Here is a 22,658-nt window from a genome sequence, read left to right as displayed (position 1 = left end):
CAGAACTTGACCTCACCTCTCCAACGTGAAGGACAGGCCAAACTCCTTAGCGCCGCCTCGCTTTGCTCCTCCAGCTTCGGCTCGCGAGGGCTCCTCCGGTCCTCTCTAGGCGTCCCGGAGCAAGTTCCGCATCTCTATTGTTGGCCCGAGGGGCAGCCCGCGTCCCGTCGTGCCCCGCGGCGCCCTCGAGGAGCCGAAACCCCGAGGCGGCCGGGCTCGCGCTCGGGCCCCGCGGCGCGCGCGGAGAGGGGCCGCCGGTTGGCCAGCGCGCGCCGGGACTGGTCCCGAGGCCCCGGAGGAGGGACGGCACTTTCCCCTCCCCGCCGCCCGCACTCCCTCGCCTCGCGTCGGACCCCGACCCCGGGGCGGAGAATCGGCATGGAAGCCGAAGACCTCCAGGAAGACCTGACCTGCTCCATCTGCCTGGACTATTTCGAGGACCCGGTGTCCATCGAGTGCGGCCATAACTTCTGCCGCGGCTGCCTGCACCGCAGCTGGGCGCCGGGCGGCGGCGCGTTCCCCTGCCCCGAGTGCCGGCAGCCGTCGGCGCCCGCGGCGCTGCGGCCCAACTGGGCCTTGGCCCGGCTGACGGAGAAGACGCGGCGCCGGCGTCAGGGCCCCGTGCCCCCCGGCCTGTGCGGCCGCCACTGGGAAGCGCTGCGGCTCTTCTGCGAGGACGACCAGCGGCCCGTGTGCTTGGTGTGCAGGGAGTCGCAGGAGCACCAGACGCACACCATGGCGCCCATCGACGAGGCCTTCGCCAGCTACCGGGTGAGCCGGCCGTAGCGGGGCTGCCGGTATTCCCGGAATACCATTGTCATGCCATGTCGTAGGCCATTGTCATGAGAGACCTACGAGGTGGCTGCAATGCCCATTGGAAGTACGACCTCCCCCGCCCCCCACCACCTGTGCGAAGAAATTAAGCGACACACAGATCTCAGAGTTGGGGTTAAAACTGAGATGGGGAGGGTCTGCATAGAATTGTCAAAGTATTGGCCTCTGGGAGCTTCTAGTTTAAGACAGTCATACCTAGGGGGTGTATACCAGTGCCGCCCAATAGAAACACGATGTAATAAAACTTTCCTAGTGGTTAAAAGAAACGGGTGATGCTAATTTTAATAATATGTTTTATTTAGCCCAGTTTTCCAAAGTGTTATCATTTGACATCAATCGCTATGAAAAGTTATCAGTGAGACATTTTAGTTACGTTTTTCGTAATAGGACTTTGAAATCTGTGTTTACGTTTACAGCACATGTCAATTCGGACTATCCACAGTTTGGGTGCTCACCTGGCTAATGGATGCTGTATTAGACAGTGCAGGTGTATATCTACAGGGTTTATAGACAACTGATGATTTGGGAAAAGCTGGCTTGAAGTGCGAGGCCGGGATTTGATACTAGCTTCCTTCATCAGTTGGGAAAAATCACTTACTGTTTGAATTTGGAGATTAATCTGTCCTGCCTATTCTATGGATTAAGGCGCTTCAGTTGAATAAAGCAGTTTATCTTACTTTACTCCAGCCACACTGCCTTCTTTTGTTTCAAGTCTGTTCTCTTTCTCTACCCACACCTTCCATCCTTTACATCTTTTTAGCTTTTAGCTTGAAGACCTTCCTTCATCATCCTTTCCAGAGTAGCCCTACCCCCTTCTATACTGATGGTGTAACTCCAGTGGTCTCCAACAGAATTGGTATCTAGTAAGTACTGGTTGAAAACACAAGTTTAACGATACAACTTAAAGTATTTTGTAAACTATAAAATGCCATACAGTTTTATCAACTGACTACAAACAGGAAATATGCAAAGTAGCACTATGAACTATACATCCACCCCTTCACTCAGTAACCTTTATTTATGCTTACTGTAGGCCAGGCATTGTTCTAGAATCTGGACATAAATGGATAAGGACAGGAGCCTTGTCTTGTAGGGTACATAAGCATGTAGACCAATAAGTTCAGTGTGTAAGTGAGTTATTCAAGTTTGTATCGAGTACATGGAAGGTCTGAGGAGAAATGGCTTCACGGAGTTGAACATGAACTCACTTTTGACGGGTGAGTATGATAGGTAAAGGAGAGGATATTCAGGCCAAAGGAACAGCATATTCAGCATGGCTGCTTGGAATGGCATGTGATCAATGTGAGAGGACTGGAAGTTGCTTAATATTTTTGGAGGGTAGAGGGAGAGAGGAAGGTGGCAGTTAAGTTTGGAGAACTGCTTGGTGTTGCCCTCCTGCCACCTCCTGGCAGTTTCTGTTATTGTAGGGAAGGATTTTTCTAATCTCCCTGGAATTACCATTTTCATTCAGGGGCCCCTTTTCAGATCTCAGTTGTGGTAGGATTCAAAAAGACTTAGGTAAAAACAAAACAAAAAACAAAACAAAAAAAAAGAGGTAGAATCTTGGAATACAACCAGCAATACAGGATAATTCACAAATACTGGAATTGTTAAGGGCTTTTAAAAATTGAAAAATTCTATTTAAAATATTTTTTCATTATTATTTTTAAACATTTTTAAAAATGTTTATTTATTTTGGAGAGAGAAAGACACAGTGTGCGAGTGGGGGAGGGGCAAAGAGAGGAAGACACAGAATCTGAAACAGGCTCCAGGCTCTAAGCTGTCAGCACAGAGCCTGACACGGGGCTTGAAGTCATGAACCGTGAGATCATGACCTGAGCTGAAGTTGGATGCTTAACTGACTGAGCCACCAAGGCACCCCAATATTTTTTTCATTATTAAACAAAAGTGAAAACTTAAAAAAAAATCTTGATCACATTCAAAAGAACTACTTATCTGATTGCAGTCCTCCCATATACATCGAAGTTGACAGTGATTACAGAGTGGCAGTTGTATAATTGATAAAGGAATAAAATTACTTGAAATAGCTTTCCAAATAGCAGGATTATATACCTGTTTAACAACTAGAGGTAATAAGTAGATTATATAATATTAGAAAACATAGTGTTAGAAAGAAAATAACACAGGTGATTTTGTGACGTATAACAGAACTATAGGAAGTCCTTGGCAACCTAATTTTATCCACCCCCCCAACATTTCACTATGCGATTTCCAAGCAAACATGAATGTTTGACGAAGTTTATGATACCAGTATACCCACATCTAGGTTCTGCCATTAGCATTTTACTCTGTTTATCACCTATCTATCCATCTGTCTGTTCTCTGCATCCATCAATTCTTGTTTCCTTTTGAGGCATTTAAAGTTAATTGCAGATAGTCCACTTCCTCCTATACTTTAGCATGCTTACCGCCAACCAACCACATTCAGCATTAGTGGTGGTTTTTGAAGTCACATTTAATATAATTAAATATGCACATCTTTAGTGTACATTTGCTGAGCTTTGACAAATGCATACACCTGGGCACCCTAAGCCCTTCTTAAGATAAAGACGATAAAGATTACTGGGGTGCCTGGCTGCTCAGTCACGGGAGCATGTAACTCTTGATCTCAGGGTTGTAAATTCGAACTGCACATTGGGTGTGGTGCTTTCTTAAATCTTAAGACAAAAAAAAAAAAAAAGAACATTGTCATCACTGCAGAAAGCTCCTCCATCCTCTCTCCCAGTTAATCTGCTCCCTCTTCCCAACCCAGCTACTGTTCTAATCTTTTTGCACTGACGATTATTTTGGCCTGTTGTGGAACTTCATGTGAATGGAATCCCTTTGCAACCTAGTTTCATCTGCCCCCTCCAACATTTCACTATGCAATTTCCAAGCAAACATGAAAGTGGGAAGAATAGTCTGTACTCCTTTATATGGGCTCCTTTTGCCCAGCGTATCGATTTTGAGATTCACCCATTTTGTGTGTATCAGTAGCCTGTTTCTTTTTCCTGCTGAGTCGTATTCCATTTTATGAACATACCGCAGTTGGCTTATCCATCTTTCCATCACTGCATACCTGGGTTGTTTCCAGTTTTTGGCTTTTATGAATAAAGCTGGTATGAGTATTCTCATAGAGGTATTTTTATAGATGCACACTTTCATGTTTCCCGTATCTAGAAGTTGATGTATGCTTAGTTTGACGCCGGACCTTTTCCCAGAGTGGTGGTTCTGTTTCGCACAGCCACCAGCACCATGTGGCCGTGGGGGAGCTCTGGCAGCTCCACACCTTCACCAGTTTTGGTGGTGTCGCTCTTTCCAATGACTTCATTTTGCTGTAGACATTGTCATTTGTAAGTGTGGGAAGAAAAGTGACACCGACTGGTTTTCATTATTCTCCTAGGGAAGAAAAAAAAAAACTTGCCCTGCTTATTTCTTAGTTCTGTTCATTTTTTTTTCCCTTTTAGCTTTTTATTTTGACACATATTTACACTTCCAGAAAGCTGCCCTAGGCCACTCTTCAGCATTTGACGGTATTCACTGGTTTTTATTTAAATTTTCTCTTCCTTTGGTGTGTGAGAAACCATCCTCTCTGGGTTTTTCACCAACCACCACTCAGCTTAGCTTCTTGGCAGGGTTTTTGTCCTCTGCACACCCCTTAAGTGTGGTTGTTCCTTGTTCCAGCCTGTATTGCCTTCTTGATAGACTCTTACTGGGGGATTTTACTCATACCCTGGCTGCACCTGCTGCCTGTGCTCTAACCCTCCCCCCTCAATCTACTTCTGCAGCTCAGATCTCTTGACCCTTAACTGTTAACTGTACTCATCAGGGACACCCCCCTCCAAACTCAATTTAGTAAAGTCGAATTTAATTCTCCCCCTTCCATTTACATACTGCTCATTTCCCTGTATTTCCTTATTTGGTAAATAGACCACAGTCCTTCTAGTTGTCAAGCCGGAACCCAGGGGCAAAATCTGGACTCCTTTCTCTCACAGCCATTTGGTCATCTGTTCTTGCTGGTTTTCCTCTTGTGTGTGTGTGTGTGTGTGTGTGCGTGCGTGTGTGTCTCTAACCTGTGTGCTTCTGTCTGAGGTCATGTCTGACCTTATGCTACCAGGTGCTGTCCCTCCACAGCCATTTTTGTTAATGCTGATCGACTCCTTTTACTCTTTAATAGCTCATTCAGGTTGTTAAATTCTAAAATCAAGACCGAAATTCATAAAAGTTTTAGTCTCCACCCTCCCAAACTTCCAAGCCATTTCTATTCCCCAGAAATAACCAGTGTTAATCTTTAGGTGTATGTTCTTCCAGATTTTTCTTCTATTTAAATACACACATCATGCACAGATACATGTGTATTTGTTCTTTTCAAAACAATTATACAATACTATTGTTTTACAGTATAGTTTTTTTACTTAATAAAACACATCAATATATAGAGAGAACTACCTGAGATTGGCACAGAGTATCAATATACCATAATTTATTTAATAATTCCCCATGAATGGATAATGAATACTGCTGCAGTGAACATTCCTATACATATTATTTTTGCTAGTGTCTTGTTGCACAGATTATTGGAAGTAGGATTATGCACATTTCAGATGGTTTTAAATCCTGTCAGTTGCCCTTCAAAAGGATGGCACCTTTTTACAAGTCTCCTACTATTACAGTGTCAGAGGCCTCCCTCACCAGTACAAGGTATTTATTAAGCCTCTAACAGTTTTCATTTTTTGCCAACTTAATAGGCAGGCTCTATAGAGTATTGCAAAGATTTCAGATCAGAATACTTTTTATGCCTAATTCTGTAACTGTCTTCAACGTTTTCTCAATCTCATTGCCTGTTCAGCTCTGAACAAGCAAGATGTTTGCGGAGATGCTTTCTGATATGTGTTTCTGCTGGCAGGAGAAACTTCTTGAGACTCAGTGTAGTCTGACGGCCAAGATGAAGAAAGCCATGCATTTGCAGGACATGGAAGTGAAAAATGCTACTGAGTGGAAGGTAATAGCAGAATCGGTTGAGCCTTTCTTGCCCCTGAGACCCTTCGGTATTGTTGGGAGGAGCTTGCATGATGTTAAGAGTGGTCAGGCCCCTTGCAGATAAGGTGATAGATCAGGAAGTGTGTGTCTGTACTGACCTGTGGCTTTGGGCGATGGGAGTACCACATACTTCATCCCCATCTCTCTAAGGTGGTACCCCTCTCCTTTCCACTTTTTCCTAAATATACTCCCTAGGTTATGGGTGGTCTGAGTCCATGGCATCGTGGAAAGTAAATGGACTTTGCTTTCAGAGATACTGGTCTAGTTGGGAGGCATGATGTGCACACACAGAAGCACATCCAAAGCTTAATGAGACCAAACAGTAGGTGTTCTGGAGGCTAAACTGAGTAATAGATGTGAAAGTGTGTTTTAGTTTAAAAAGTACACAAACAAGGCATTGCTGTCAGTAGTAGAGCCTCAAGTGTCACAAAGAATGAACTAATACTATACAGGCCAGTACAAAGATACCAAGTGAGTATAAATAAATTAGCGGGAATTTGTGGAGGGTGGGCAGGGGCTTTCTGGAGGAGGTGATTGGGATGGAGGGGCCATGGACTGTTGGGGAGTCACGTGCATGGAATTTAGGAGCAAGGGCAGGACAAGGACTGAGCAAGTGTCATGTGGCCGTAGGAGAAGATGAAGAACCAGCGAATGAGATTCGGTGCAGAGTTTGCTAAGCTGCACCACTTCCTGGCCGAAGAAGAGCAACTGTTTCTTCAGAGACTGAGCAAAGAAGAAGAAGAGACGAAGAAGAAACAGAATGAGAACACGTTAAAGCTCCATCAGACGATCACTTCCTTGAAGCAGCTCATCTTAGAGGTCGGGAGGAAGAGCCAGAGCCCCACCCTGGAGTTGCTGCAGGTGAGACAGTCACACACTGAACTCCCTCTTGTCTTTCCTGGTGAGTGGGTTTAATAGAGGAAATGGGTTCTCTCTGTTGATAATTGTGTACTACTGTCACTATACAGTTAAAGAGTCAAAGACTCACCATTCAGAGGAAATTAACGCAACATTTAGGTATGCTGAGCTCAGGTGCTGTGGAGATACCCAGGTTCACTTGGTTTGCCTCGGGTCTGAAGCACATCTAAGACTTTACCATTCATGTTACTTATACATTTATGACTCTTTGTTAAAATAGTAAAATAAAGCAAACCTACAATCACCAAGGAGATAACTGTATCAGTAGTTTTTAAGATAAATTTGTCTTCCTTACTAATTTTTAATCATTATAATCATAGCTTGATAATAACTTTGCTCTTAGCCTCAGATTTTGATAGGTACATTCATTTAAATAATTTCTAATATCTAGCAACTGTTAAAAAGTTATAATTCTAATTTGGTAGCACTTAGGGGCGCCTAGCTGGCTCAGTCAGTAGAAAATGTGACTCTTGATCTCAGGGCTGTGAGTTCAAGCCCCATTTGGGCATGAAGCCTCCTTAAAAAAAAAAAAAAAGTAATTCATTAGCACTTAGATTTGGAACTTTAAGGCAGTTTATTATATAATCTTTACCTTTATATCCTCAGCAAGTAAAGTATCCTTATAGGTTCTTTCAGTTTTTGGATAGGATCCAATATTTGTAACTGTCTTAGATTCCTCAGACTCTCTCTTCCACATCACGTGACTGAGGAGGAAAGAATTGTTGAAGAGCGCTTCAGTCTGTGATTACTTTTTTTTCCTCACCAGGATACAACATTCTGCTCTACCTTTAAGGAAGAGAGACACATGGACCCACTCACCAGTTATTTTCAGCAAGAAATTGCTAGGGGAAGGGTATAGCTTATGTTAATGTAATGATTTCCAAGAATTGTCTACAACTTTTACAGCTTGCTTAAGCCACGATGTTCAGTTACATATCCAAATGTATATTCAGCAGAATCTTTGAAATAACACATTGGAATAATTTTTTAAATAGAGGTTTAATATCTACTCAGAATCTGAAACCTCAAAGATATGCATGAACCAGCAGAATACTTACAAAATATATATCAGCCAACATAAGTGCAACGGTAGGGAAATGATTAAAGAAGACAGAACTGGATTATAGAATCTCAGCCTGAGAGAACTTATTTTACTAATCTATTCACTTATCCATCTATTTTTCCTTTATTTCATCATTTTTAGCCTATAACTCACTTCTTTTCTTCTTAGAACTGTATAGACACCTTAAAAAAAAGAACTGTGGAAACATTGAAAAAAAATTCTGTTGTTACCTAATTTTTATCTTTTCATTTGAATGTGTTCTTATACAATGTACAGTATTGCTTTGGTTTATGTATTTTTAATTTATGCAATGATTTAATCTTGCTGCATTCCATCTCTTGCTTCTTTCCTTAGGCACTATGTTTTTGTTTTCTTTTATTTTTTTTTAACATTTATTCATTTTTGAGAGACAGAGTGTGAGGGGGAGGGGCAGAGATAGAGAGAGAGAGAGAGAACGAGACAGAATCTGAAGCAGGTTCCAGGCTCTGAGCTGTCAGCACAGAGCCCGATGTGGGGCTGAAACCCACGAATTGTGAGACCATGACCTGAGCCGAAGTTGGACGCTTAACCAACTGAGCCACCCAGGCGCCCCTTAGGTACTATGTTTTAAGATCCATTCCTGTCGCTGTCTATACAGTACGTTGAACCCACGTGTCTACCTACCACATTTTGTCAGTTCCTTCTTCCAAAGTTGGAAACCCAGGTTGCCCCAACACCATTACCACTACAAATAATGCAGTGAAATCATTAATATCTGCTTTTATTGTTTTTGTTTTTATTTTTTTTTTTTATTAGTTCTTGGGTTTGCTCTATAGTTCTTTCTCAGCCTCTGGAGCTGGCATGCCTAGCTCATCTACATTGACCCTTTTGTTTGCTGGTAAATTCATTCATTCATTTATTTATTTATTTATTTATTTATTTTTTTTATAGTTTACTTTAATCTATTTTGAGAGAGAGAGAGTGTGTGTGTGTGTGTGTGTGTGTGTGTGAGCAGGGGAGGGGCAGAGAGACAGAGAGAGAGAGGGAGAAAGAGAATCCCAAGCAGGCTCTGTGCTGTCAGTACAGAGCCCGATGCAGAGCTTGATTTCCTCAAGAGCTGTGAGTTGAAATCAAGAGTTGAACACTTAACCGACTGAGCCACCCAGGTGCCCCTGCTGGTAAATGTTTTTAAACTATACTTTCATCTTTAAGTATCGTTTGTGTCCATGGATTCGGGCAACATCATTTTTACTGTCATAACAAAATAAACATGTTTAAAAACATTTTAGTATAACATCCATAGAGAAAAATGCATAAATCATAAACCTGACAGATTATCACCAAGTGACCCACCCACGGAACCACCGGCCAAGTCTCGTAATAGAACATGAATAGCTTGCCAGGCGCCCTCTGCGTGCCCCAGTCAACACCCCTTCCTTTCTCCCTGAGGGTGTTCTCCCTCCAGACTTCTCACACTGTTCTGTCTGTTTCTGAGTACTACTCTTTCAGCATTTGCTGCTTTTGCTCCACATCATGTTGTGAAGTTCACCCAGGCTGTCGTAGGTGGCAGCAGACATTTGTTTCCATCACTGTGTACAACTTCTCAACCAGGAGGGATTTTGCTCCCCCAGGGGGCAGTGCTGGAGACATTTTTGGTTGTCACAACGTGAGGGTGGCTACTACCGGCGTCTGGCGTGTAGAGGCCACAGATGCTGCTAAACATCCTATAATGCACAGAAGACACCTCCCCCCCAGCTCCCAGCAAAAACTTTTCCAGCCCCAAATGTTAATAGTGCCAGGTTGAAGGCCCTGTTCTGTAGTATCCCATGGTACTAATATACCAAAAACACCATTCACTCTACTGTTAGCAAAATTTGGGTTGTTTCTAGTTTTTATTGTTACAAAAAAGCAGTTATGAGCATGTCTTTTTTGGTGTACATGTGTCCACATTTCTGTCAGTTATGTACCTGTGAAAGCAATTCCGAGTCACAGGGCATCTGTTGGTTCCAAACGGAGGATTCCAAACTGTTTTCCAAAGTGATTGTATCAGTTTACACTGTTACTTGCAGTGTGAGAGAGATCAGTGGCTCTGTGTGATCATCAGTGCTTAGAATTGTCAGCTCTTTACTTTTAGCTGAATGGTATAGAATGTTAGCTCAGGCCCTCAGTCAGCACCCCTTTCCTCCTTCCAAAGGGTAGATGAATTTTGCAAATGACTAATGTGCTTGAGCACTTCTTCATGTGGTAATTAACCATTTTGATACACTTGTTGTTTTTTTTTAAAGCTTTCTTGAGGTGTAATGTACATATCTTATAATTCACCCACACATATACCCATACACTTAAAAGTGTACTTTTTATCATTAAATAAGTGATTTTTATAATTTTCCCTAGTTGTGGAAACCTTACCAAAGTCCAGTTTTAGAGCATTTCCATCACCCCAGTAAGATCACTTTGTGCTTATTTATAGTTAATCTCTGTTCCTGCTTCCAGCCCCTAGACAACTTACTTTCTGACTCTATAGATTTCCCTTTTTGAAATATACCATATAAACAGAGTCATATAATAATGTGGTCTTTTGTGTATGGAATCTTTCATTTATAATGTCTTTGAGGTTCATTCATGTTATAGCATATATTAGTATTGTATTTGTATTCCTTTTTTTTCTTTTATCCCTGAATAGTATTTCATTGTAGACTATACCACGTTTTGTTTCTCTTTTCAGTTGATGGACATTTGGGTTGTTTCCACCTTTTGGCTATTAGGAATGATGCTGCCGTGAACATTTGCCTGACATTCTTTGTGTGGACGTACATTTTCATTTCTCTTGGGTAGATAGTAGGAGCAGAATTGTTGGGCTGTGTCATATATTTATATTTAATTCTTTAGAAATTGCCAAACTGTTTTCCAAAGTGGCTGAACCATTTTATGTTCCTACCACGTCCTCAAGCAACACTTGTTAATGTCTGTGTCTGAAAGAGAATAGATGGAGAAGTAGGCAAAAAGCCAGGAGAGAGTTAGTGTCATGGTGGCAAAGGAGAAAGAATAGGGTTTCAGGGATTGGTTAACATTGTCAGATGGTGCAGAGAGGTCACATGAAGAAAAAGACTCCACGTATCAGTCCATTGGCTTTGGCAGCATGAGAGCATACATGACATCGACAAAAGCGGTTGACAGAAAAATACCTGCTCCCGAAGTTGAGTACCAGATCTCAGGAGGAAGGGGCATAGCTTACTTATGTTTTTCTTCTCTTCACAGAATCCAAAAGATGTGTTGACCAGGTATGAGCGGCTGCTTTCTTATGGGGCCTGAGTGGAATGGTAAAGATACAGGCTGAGGAGAGGGGAAACAGGCTTGGGGTCCGTAGAACAGTCTGGGCACACCCTGGGAGTCCATGGAGGAGGGATTTTACTGTTGACTTTTGCAGGGGGGAATGGGAGAGTGGCGGTGTGAGCTTTGGGCTTGGAACCTTCCGCAGGAGTTGGGGGTCTTGGCTGCCCGAGTTGTCCCCTTTAAGAAGAGCAACCCTCTGTACTTTTCTTAGGAGTGAGAACCAGGATGTGAACTATTCCCCTGAAGTTCTAACAGTGAAGGCTGTGTGCAGGATACCCATGATGAAGGAGATGCTGAAGCGATTCCAAGGTGAGCAAGGTTGGAGCTCCCTAGAAATCTTTAAATAAGAGAATAAGCAATGAGAAAAGTCTGGAAGGGAAAGAGGAAACAGAGCATACAGCCAGCAGGAAAAGTGGTAAAAACTACTTAGGAATACATGGATATGTGCTTCATTCAAGAAGCATTTACTTAACATATACTGTGGGTTATAAGGTGCCAGTGATACAGAAAGAAAAAGGCCTAAGAATTTAAGCAAACTGGAGAGGCAGACCCATATCACTTACTGTAACATAGTGGGATGTACTGTTTATGGTGGTATGAATAAAATATTACGGAAGTACAGAGAAAGAGCTCTGTTGGGGGTGAAGTGGGGGGGTTTTCACACACAGGTGACATTGATCTGGGATTTGAGGCGTGAGTAGGAGTTTGCCAAGTGGAAAATGGAGGCATATTCATGTAACCAGAGGGAGCAGTGTGAGCCAAGGCGTGGAGGAAATGGAGGGGAGGGTATCCGATGTGACTAAACCATAAGGTGCATTGTGGGAAAAGGCAGGAGCTGAGGTTGAGAAGAGGAGCATAGGAAAGTCTGAAGATAAACTTACCGGATCTCCAGGGAAGCACCAAGGCACATAGGTGTTGTCAGAACTACATAGCCGGTTCTCACGTGCACATCTCTGATGAAGAACCATGTGGTAGGTGTCTGCTTCCAGCTAAAATGAAGTAATGGGGACTGGATTTACTCCTCGGCCTAAAACTTAGCTAACTAAGAAAACTAAAATAAAACAGACACAGCACATGAAGAGAACAGTTTTCCCAACCCTGGATATCAGGCAGTGCAGGCCAGGGACCCCTGAAAAATGTGAAACAGATGAGGTGAGCTCTATGATGGCTCCAGCCTCTAGCCTTGAAAGAGCTTTCAGGCTACTGCAGGGAGGGGTAGTGGAGGTGGAGCCAGGCTGAGGAATGGGGCTGAGTCCAGGGAGAACAAAGCAGTGAGAACTTGCAGAGTACTGGGCAGAGTACTGGTGAGGAGAGGGCCGTCTATAGAGAGAACCCTGATGATCTATGGAGGTGCCCCCTGAGTATTTAGCAGAGTAATGCTTAGCATATGCTTGTGAAAAACTACCTTAGGCTGAGGAAGGCCGTTTCCAAAATGATTAGAAGGAACAGTTCCTGGTGCTCCCACAGGGCCTAGACAATGCCTGTGCCTACCAGCCAGACTGGAAAACTCCTAATTCCTGGGGAAATCTTGCCTCATTAGTAGAGAGTCATTAACCCTACACTGAGTACTGCTTTGGGCCCACCTTAAAAGTCATGAGTTTAAGACCCAAAAGGATCACATTATTTCCAAGTAACTTTATCCTGAGACAAACCATGAGAATTTTAAAAATGAGTACCTAACAATCTAAGTTCACAATGCCTGGTATCCAATCAAAGATTACCGGGTATGCAAAAAGTTAGGAAGGCATGACCCATAATAAGAATAATCGATTGAGACTGACCAGGATTGATCCAGATATTAAAATAAGCTCCGAAGGACTTTATAATACAGTTATTATAACTATCCTGTAAAGAGGCACTTGGAGACGTGGAAGATGTAAAAAATCCCAGACCAAACCTCTGGAGATAAAACCACAGTGACTGAGACAAAGAATACACTGGTTGAGATTAATACGTGATTAGATATTACAGAGAAATAGGTGAGTGAACTTGAAGATGAAGCAGTGGAAACTACAAAATGAAATGCTCAGGAAAAAAACCTTACAAAATGAAAAAAGCATTGGTGAGCTGGGGGACAATATCATGCAGCCTTACATGTGGTAATTGGGGTCCCTGAATAGATGAACGGGATAGGGATGAGATAGGAAAAAATATCCGAAGAAATAATGGCCAAAAATTTTCCAAATTTGATGAAGACCCTAAGTCCACAGATCGCATAAGCTCAGCAAGCCCTAAAGAATAAGAAATAGGATGGAAACTACACCAAAACCAATGTTAAGAGAAAATTTCCAAAGCAAGAAGAGAAAAAGGACGTTACTTACAATGGAAAAATAAAGATGACATCATATTTCCCTGAATTCGCCAAACATTTAAGAAAGAAATCTCCAGGGGCACCTGGGAGGCTCAGTCCGTTAAGTGTCCAACTTCTGCTCAGGTCATAATCTCACGGTTTGTGAGTTCGGGCCCCGTGTTGGGCTCTGTGCTGACAGCTCAGAGCGTGGAGTCTGCTTCAGATTGTGTGTCTCCCTGTCTCTCTCTCTCTCTCTCTCAAAAATAATTCTACGAGGCCTGCGTTATCATGATACCAAAATCAGACAAAGACATTATGAGAGAAAAGGTCTATAGATCAACGTCCCTTATGAACACAGACAGAAGAATTCTAAAGAAAATTTTAGCAAATCGAACCTAACGACATATTGAAAGATAATGCATCACAACCAAATGGGTTTTATTCTAGAAAAGCAGGGTTGGTTTAACATTTGAAAAATCAGTGTAATTCACCACATTGGAAAACTGAAAAAGGGAAAACTATATGATCACCTCAGTAGATGTAGAAAAAACATTTGTCAAAACCTAACATCCATTTCTGATTAAAAAAATCCTCTTGAGCAACTAGAGAGACATGGAGAGTCTGGGAGGGAAGAGAATTGGGAGGCAGGGAGGCCAGGGAGGAAGTTAGAGACACCGTTAAAGTGGAAGGTGCTGAAAGTCTGAGTGAAGACAGTGGCAGTGAAGACAGAGAGGAGGAAAGGAACCTGGGTGGTATTTCCAAAGGTGGATTTGATAGGACTTGGTGACTAATAAGCCATCAAAGGTCAGAGGGAGAGAGGAGTCAGATAACCTCAAGATTTCAAAGTGTGAGTTGTCTGGGTGAAGGTAGTGCTGTTACACCACAGAGAACACAGAAGACAAGATGTCTGCATGTGAAGGGGTATTCGTCTCAAGAGGATGGAAAGGCACAGAATAGTGAGTTCCATTTTGAGTGATCTGTTAGGGGCCTGTGGAGCTTCCCAGTGAACAGCTGGAACCAGGAAAGAGTAAACTTGCTAACGATGACTTTTCTGTGTCCCAGGGCAAAGAACCAGCCTGTCAGCCATCTTGGTCTGGTCCTGATTCAACAAGTCAGAATTGTTAGTGTTCTCCCAACTTTATGCTGATTGTGAAGACTTGGGGCCATGAAATAATGAGCCCCCTGTTTTTTAGGTCTTAATCTTTTAGAGCAGAAGGGAAACGAAGATTTCACTTTGCTTAAGGCCACACCCAGCTGAGGATCAGTTGAGAGGCAGTGGGGTATCTCATCCCTAACAGTTCTTGTCAGGAGAAGGATGGGGTGAAGCTGGAAAAGAGGGGTATTTCTGGAGGAGGTTTGGTGGTAAGTTGTCACATTATAAATCTCTGCTCTCATTTTCTCTGCAGTGGCTGTAAATCTAGCTGAAGACACGGCCCATCCCAAACTTGTCTTCTCCCAGGAAGGGAGATATGTGAAAAATGGAGCATCAGCCAGTTCTTGGCCATTGTTTTCCTCAGCGTGGGACTATGTTAGTGGATGGAGGACCCCTCCGAAGACCACACAGTCTGTGGAAAGATTTCAGCACTTACCCTGTGTTTTGGGAAAAAACGTTTTCACTTCAGGGAAACATTACTGGGAAGTTGAGAGCCGAGATAGCCTGGAGATTGCCGTGGGGGTATGTCGGGAGGACATCATGGGGATTGTTGATAGTTCAAAAATGTCCCCCCATGGGGGAATCTGGGCTATTTGTTGGAGTTCTGCTGGCTACCGGCCCCTAATAAGCTTTTCTGTAAGTCCTACCAAGCAAGAGCCTGCTCTTCACCGGGTGGGAGTTTTCCTAGATCACGAGGCTGGGGACATCTCCTTCTACAGCGCTGTGGATGGAGCTCATCTACACACTTTCTCTTGTCCTCACGTCTCCTGCCTCCGGCCATTTTTTTGGTTGAGTCCGTTAGCATCTTTAGTCATCCCAGCAGTGACTGGTGGGAAATGAGTCTTCCCCTACCCAGGAATCTTTGCCTGTACCCTAGCCTGGGGCCATGCATCCCTTGGCCCTCTTCTTTCACTCTGTACATACTGGTCCAGGTAGCACATCAGTACTGTCCATTCAGATTCTAATTTGATGTCTTGTTCAGCTCCCTGTGTGTGCTGTGCACAGAAAGTATGGTGGAGCCCGTTGGTGGCCTTTCCGGCACCCACTTGCCCCATGTCCCTCCTCCTCTTCTGGTTCTTCCTCATTGAGCTGTTTGGTGTGCACCCTCCCTGTGCTTCAGGAGAGGCAGCTCTCCCCAATGCGAGGCAATTCTGGCCAATGAGCTGGGATGAGAAATGTTCCAAGATGCTTCTGGGGAAAGATCATGTAGCTTTAAAAAAGAGGTGTTTAAGGAGACACAGCCCCTCTTCTGACGTTAGTGGCTGTCTTGGAACTGAGGAGAGCTCAGTGACAGTGGAAAGGAAGAGGGAATGTGGGCTTTGCTAGCATTGTTGAACTGTTGGAATTTCCTTAATCCCCAATTTCTTGTCAGAGGAGGTTACTGCTCCCTCACCGTACAAGGCAATTCAGGTTGCATTTTTGTATAGGATGGTCTCTTTTCCTGAAACTTGACAGATTTGTAGACTGTTTCTGCTCAGTCACATAATTCCTCTACTCTCCAGTAAGTACTGATACCTCCCGGTCAGAAAGTTGAGGGAATCTTCCCTTACTCTGCCCAGGCTATGACTCTTTTTCACCCGACCACGCCTACGCCCTCAAGTGTTGATCATGTTTCCATCTGTCAAATTCTTACTGTTGTGTATGCAAGGTATTCACGTCACATCTAAAACATTGGGAGGCACTTGCCAAGTATGCACACTGCACTTCTGGCCTCTTCATTAATGCTCTTGTACGACTCCTGAGAAGCTTGGTGTGACATGGCAATTAAAATCCTCTTTTTACAAGTAAGAAAACAGACCTTTGGGGTAACTCACTCGGCATTGTTTGGCTGGCAAACGGGAATGCTGGGATTAAATCCAGATCAGTCTGAGGTAAAAGCCTGTGCCCTTTTCTGGTCTTTGTAAGCTTCTGGTTTTTGTAATGCTCTTTGTGAGCATTTATTGAATGCAGATTGCATGTCAGCAACATCTCCGTGTTGGGTTTTTATTTTGTTACACATTTTTATCCATTTATATGTGTTTTCCCTCATTTTATCTTTGTTTTCTAGAGTATAAGCTCTCAGGATTGTGACAGGAACTGGGTAGTTATTTTAAAAATAATGATTGTTTCTCTCTGTAAAAGTTGTCCACTTATGGTAGAAAATTCGGAACATACAAAAAGTATAAAAAGCTGAAAGTTATTGTTAATTTCACCACTTCTAACATTTTAATGTGTTTCCTCCCAGATTTCTGTAGACTTTCTGGCAGTGATTTAATAGCACCCTCCCTAACCCCTCCTCCCCTCCTATGTCTCTGCCCATCCTGGCTTGTCTTTCTCTTCAGCCTGAGCAACCCCCTCATTCAGTGATTTCTGCTGAATTCTCCTTAACTTTCTAAAGTACTTGCTGTTAGGAGTTGCACTGGGTCCTCTAGAAAGATAGGTTGAAGTCCTACCTGTGAATATGACCTTATTTGGAAATTAAGATGCGGTCATTAGGGTGGGCCCTAACCCAATGTAACTGGCACCCTAATAATAATAGTAATAATCTGTGGTGCACACGGAGGTGACGTGTGAAGACACAGGGAAAATGTGGGAGAGATTGGTGTCATGCTGCCACAAGCCAGCTGAGGGCTGCTAGAACCTGGAAAAGGCAAGGAAGAACCCTTCCCTAGAAGCTTCCGGAGGAGCATGCTCCTGCCAACACCTTGATTTGGGACCTCTAGCCTCCAGAACTGTGAGATGATTAACTTTTGTTATTTTAAGCCGCCGGTTTGTGGCTTGTCACAGAGCCCTAGGAAGCAAATACACTTGCCCATCAGGACTTCCCCCAGTGTCTGCCTTGTTCGTTTCCGGTCCTTGGGAAACTCATTGCTACCCTTCCTCCATCCTCCTCCTGGGCTGTTGAGCCAGGTTGACTGGTTCTGCTACAAAGTCTTGCTCTCTGACTTCAAGTGGGCTATTTGAGCTCCTTGGTGAACAAACTTTATTTTTTCATCCCTTGACTTCCTTTTACATTTTTGGTGGCAGTGATTCCAGACCATTTCCTCCTCTTTCAAGGCTTCACGAGCCCTGTCATACTACCATAGGGGAGGCAAACTTTACCTCTACCTGTCTTAAGTTTTTGGCTGGGCCTCTGACAAGAAATCAGATTAACAAGAGAAAAACAGTTTACTAACACACGCAGCACACACCATGCAGGAGAAACCTAAAGTGAAGAGCAACTCAAAGTGGAGGCTTAGAATTCTGGTTTACATAGTACCTTTAATAAAGAACAATACATTTGTGGAGGACGCAGGAGGAACGTCTTAGCCTTCCAGGTGTGGCAGTCTGTGGGAAGGTAAATGCATGTGAGGAAACTAATGGAGGAAATGTTTGCAGATTCCTCTTTGGTGTTGTCTCCAGCAAAAGGAGAATGTATATCTTGTCTGCAGGCAGGAAAAGGGGAGCTTTTTCTGGGTTTGCTGCTCTTAATTGCCTTCAGCTCAAAATAATTTTTATGCTAAAGAGGCATATTTTGGGCTGACACATTCTGGTTTCCTTCACTATTATTAAAGAACTTGCATCTTTTACAGAGAAAAATATTCTTCTCTTACTCCACCTAATATATATATATATACATATATATATATATATACACACACACACACATACATATATATACACACACATATACACATATATATACACACACGTGTATATAATACATATATATATATATATATATATATATATATATTTTTTTTTTTTTTTTTTTTTTTTTTTGCTTCTTTTGTGAGTCTTGATATTGGCTCCCCTCAGGTATGAGCTGGGACACAGGTATCATATTTACTAAAAATGAAGTAAACTCATGATGCTTCTGATATACAAACAGGACTGTAATAGTTTTCAGTGTTACTTAGGGATTTTTCTGAGTCTTTACTATGTTAACATGTTATGACATATTGGAAGAGGTATTTATTACACAGGATTTCTCAAGCTTATTTCACCACAGAAACTAACTGAGGGACTAATTCAGAGACTTTCCAGAAGATGGTTTGGCAATAACTATCCTACACTTTCTCCAGATGGTCTTGACTCTCTCAGATTTCAACCTAGACTTGCACTGCCTCGCCCTCAAAGTTGGTGGGTATATGCATTGGTGCTGTAAGCACCAATGTCTACACTGTGTGACAGTGGATAAGGCTCTGCTAAGATCTTTTCCCCTGGAGACTGGGCTTTTGTTATGTAGAGCATTCTAGGCACATTTTCCAGTGATTTCTGTTCCTCCCCCCTCCTGACTCTGGTAGGAGGAGATCTTCCTCAACTTTTAATTCTGAGAATTTGGTGGAGTTCCTGGAGTTAAACCCATGAATATATGCTCTCCAGCCCCCTGCCCAACCCTGCAGCTCCAAGAAGTTTCTCACCCTTAAGCTAGCCCACACTCAACCTCACACTCAATCTTCATCAAAACCATTATTTATTCCTATAAGTTTATAGCTCTGTTGGATTTTGCTTCAGGTAAGGAGGTCTTAGCTTTGCCTCTGTGGATTTGCTTGTCTATCCAGATTTTGGGGTGGCAGTTTGCCATGCAACCTAAATTCTCTGATGAGTGCAGGAAAAGCCATTACTTTTCAGTTTTCTCATCTTTTTCTTGTAAGGATGTGAGTTAGGACTTCCCAATTCTTTACATGTAGGAGCTGAAACTGCAAGTCTGTCATAATATATCATAATATTAAAATAGACTTCTTGTGAGACCTCTGTATGGTTAATTGTGTCAACTCGACTAAAGGGTGCCTAGATAGCTGGTAAAACATTATTTCTGGGTGTGTCTGTGAAGGTATTTCCAGGAGAGATTAACATTTGAACTGATACACTGAGTAAAAAAAAAGATCATTTTCACCAAAGTGGGTAGACATTGTCCAATCAGTGGAGAGCTGAATAGAACAGAAAGGCAAGTTTCTCCTCTGCATGAGCTGGCACATCCATCTGCCCCGGGGACATTGGCGCTCCTGATTCTTGGGCCTTCAGATGTGGACTGGGACTTATACCATTGATCCCCGATTCTTGAGCCTCTGGACCCCAACTGGAACTTACACCATTAGTTCTCCTAGTTTTCAGGTCTTTGGACTTGGATTGAATTACAGCACCAGCTTCCCTGAGTTTCCAGCTTGTAGACAGTAGATTGTGGGACTTCTTGTCCTCCATGGTGACGTGAGCCAATGGCCAGTGATCCATCCATCTTATTGGTTCTGTTTTTCTGGAGGACCCCTTGCTTTATTTTTTTTTTTTAAATCAAATAGTCTTTCCATTCTTAACTGTTATTCTTAAACTATTCACCTTTAAAGTTATTGTTTCTTTCCAACATGGCCCAGCAGAATAGCTCCCACAGAGAAGGGTGGTGAGAGGAAGGGCTATTCTTCTATCATCAAGGTAGTGACAAGAGAATACACCATCAATATTCACAAGTATCCATGGAGTGGGTTTCAAGAAGTGTGCCCTTTGGGCACTCAAAGAAATTTGGAAATTTGCCATGAAGGAGATGTGAACTTCAGATGTGCACATTGATACCAATGTGGGCCAAAGGAATAAGGAATGTTTCACACCATGTCCATGTGTGGTTGTCCAAAAAACAGCAAGGATGAAGATTCATCAAACAGGCTTCACACATTGGTTACATATGTACCCATCATCACTGTCAAAAATCTACAGGTAATAGATGTGGATGAGAACTAACCACTGATTGTCAAATAAACGTATAAAACTGCAACAGAAGAAGTTATTGTTTGATATAGTTGGATGAAAATATATTATTTTGCTAGTTCTTTTATTTAATTTTTTCTAAGTTTTTTTCCTTTCTCTGCTTTCTCTAGTTTTATTGTATATTTAAAAAATAAAATTCATTTTATCTCCTCTACTTATTATTGATACTTCTTTTAAAAACCTTTTTAGTCATTGCCATGGGATTTACAGTATACATTTTGAAAAAATCTGAATCTACCTTCAAGTAACGTGTCACTTAATGTGTAGAAAGAGACTTTATAATAGTAGAACTTGTTTTCCAGTCCTTGTTCTATTGTTATCATACATTTCACTTTTTTTGGAGGCAATAAAAACCCAATACATTGTTACTTTTAATGTTTTAAACACTTGCTTTAAACATCTTCTGGTATGTTGAAAGTGTAAGGGGGTATGAACTGACAACAACAACACAGAAAGGTGGAAAGGAGACACAATGAATAAACCCAAGTAACTGAAGACTCAAGAGATTTTGGAAAAATGACTTATAACTTATAGACTACATTCCTGCAGCCAAAGAGACTCAGGAAAGAGAAAATCACAGCTCCAGAATCTAGATGTTGACACTTTAGCCTTATATTCTTCAATGACCTGGCCTATTTTCAGGGTTAAAAGAAAGAATGCAGAAGATAGATAATTCCCTTTTTTTTTAAGTTTATTTTGAGGGGGAGAGGGGCAGAAAGAGGGAGACGGAGAATCCCGAGCAGGGTCCACACTGTCAGTGCAGAGCCTGATGTAGGGCTTGATCTCATGAACCGTGAGATCATGACCTGAGCCAAAATCAAGAGTCAGACACTTAACCGACTGAGCCACCTAGGCACTCCAAAGATAGATAACTCTTTTTTTTTTTTTTTTTTTTAAGTTTATTTATTTTTGAGACAGAGAGAGACAGAGCATGAACGGGGAGGGTCAGAGAGAGAGGGAGACACAGAATCGGAAGCAGGCTCCAGGCTCTGAGCCATCAGCCCAGAGCCCGACGCGGGGCTCGAACTCACAGACCGCGAGATCATGACCTGAGCCGAAGTCGGCTGCTCAACCGACTGAGCCACCCAGGCGCCCGGATAGATAACTCTTAAATGGAAAAGATTTCCAGAGTCAAAGGGATCAGAGTTCTCTGAAAAAAATTGAAGGTTACAGTTTGTCTTTCCTTAGTTTTACCATTATCAGTGTCATAGTGTAGATGTGTGGAATGCTTATTGACATGTCATCCCATTTTTGTTTCTCATTTAGCATGACATACACTTTCAGGTCTTTCTTCTTTGCCCATTGTAAGACTCTCTTTTAGAACCGCTTTTAGTTGAACTGTTTAGTCCATTTATATTTAATGAAATTATTGATATAGTTGAGTTTAAATCTATGAACTTGTTTTAAATTTTGCCTTTCTGCTTTTAATCTAATACTATTTTCCTGTCTTCTTTTGAGTTAATAAAATAATAAGTTTTATTTCATTTCAGCTTTTGGATCACTTTAGAGCTATAATTCTATTAAAAAATAAAAGATTTTAGGGGCGCCTGGATGGTTCAGTTGGTTGAGTGTCCAACTCTTGATTTTGGTTCAGGTCTTGAGCTCAGGGTTGTGGGATCGAGCCCTCTGTTGCGCCCCACACTGAGTGTGGAGCCTCCTTAATATCTCCTTTCTCTGTCTCACTTCCCCTCTGTCCCTCTCCCCTGCTTGCATGCACTCTCTCTCTCTCTAATAAATAAATAAATTAATTAATTAATAAAATAAAATATTTTAAATTTGACATTTTGGTCAACTGTTCTTCAACAAGGGTGTCAAGAATACAGAATGGGGAAATTATAGGCTCTTCAAGAAGTGGTTTTTGAGAAATTGGATCCTTATGCAAAAAACGTGAAATGGCTTAAAGAATTAAATGTAAAACCTGCAACTGTAAAACCTTGATGTTGGCCTTGGCAATCATTTCCTAGATATGACACCAAAAGCACAGTCAGCAAAAGCAAAATAAATGGTATTAGGTCAAATTAAAACATTGCACAGCAAAGTAAATGATCAACAAAATGAAAAGGTAACCTATGGAATGGGAGAAAATAGTTGCAAACCGTGATCCGATAGAGAGTTAATAACCAGAATATATAAGGAATTTCTACAACTCAATACCAAAAATAAAATAATCCTATTAAAAAAAAAGGGGGGGGGGCAAAGGCTCTGGATAGACATCTCTCCAAAGAAGACATACAGATGACCAACAGGTACATGAAAAAGTGCTCAACATGACTAATCATTGGGGAAATGCAAATCAAATCTGCAACAGCAGATATAGCATCACATTTATT

The 22,658-nt window shown here is 42.2% G+C and overlaps 2 protein-coding genes across 3 annotated transcripts in view; both read left to right on the top strand.

Moving 5' to 3' along the window:
* Nucleotides 1-5,759, top strand: part of GJC3 (gap junction protein gamma 3) — an 80,019-nt gene extending 74,260 nt beyond the window's left edge. Inside the window, exon 4 of the transcript XR_013552846.2 lies at nucleotides 5,741-5,759. The gene's annotated coding sequence lies outside the window, so the exon portion shown is untranslated. The remainder of the gene's footprint in view (nucleotides 1-5,740) is intronic.
* Nucleotides 192-22,658, top strand: part of TRIM4 (tripartite motif containing 4) — a 423,353-nt gene continuing 400,886 nt past the window's right edge. Inside the window, exons 1-6 of one of the 2 annotated variants that reach the window (XR_009615055.3) lie at nucleotides 192-771; nucleotides 5,741-5,836; nucleotides 6,505-6,735; nucleotides 11,093-11,115; nucleotides 11,379-11,476; nucleotides 14,864-15,833. Coding sequence is in view for 1 of the 2 variants with exons in the window: in XM_060649452.3 (XP_060505435.3) it covers nucleotides 379-771; nucleotides 5,741-5,836; nucleotides 6,505-6,735; nucleotides 11,093-11,115; nucleotides 11,379-11,476; nucleotides 14,864-15,450 (1,428 nt within the window). In the remaining variant the exon portion in view is untranslated. Of the gene's footprint in view, nucleotides 772-5,740; nucleotides 5,837-6,504; nucleotides 6,736-11,092; nucleotides 11,116-11,378; nucleotides 11,477-14,863; nucleotides 20,704-22,658 lie in introns of those variants that run through there. The other variant, XM_060649452.3, reaches the window with a different exon arrangement.

The sequence above is a fragment of the Panthera onca genome, chromosome E3, assembly GCF_046562875.1.
Source record: "Panthera onca isolate mPanOnc1 chromosome E3, mPanOnc1 haplotype 2, whole genome shotgun sequence".
NCBI classification, from domain to species: domain Eukaryota; kingdom Metazoa; phylum Chordata; class Mammalia; order Carnivora; family Felidae; genus Panthera; species Panthera onca.
The sequence above is the reverse complement of the archived record's forward strand: the minus strand, read 5'-3'. Positions and strand labels throughout refer to the sequence as shown.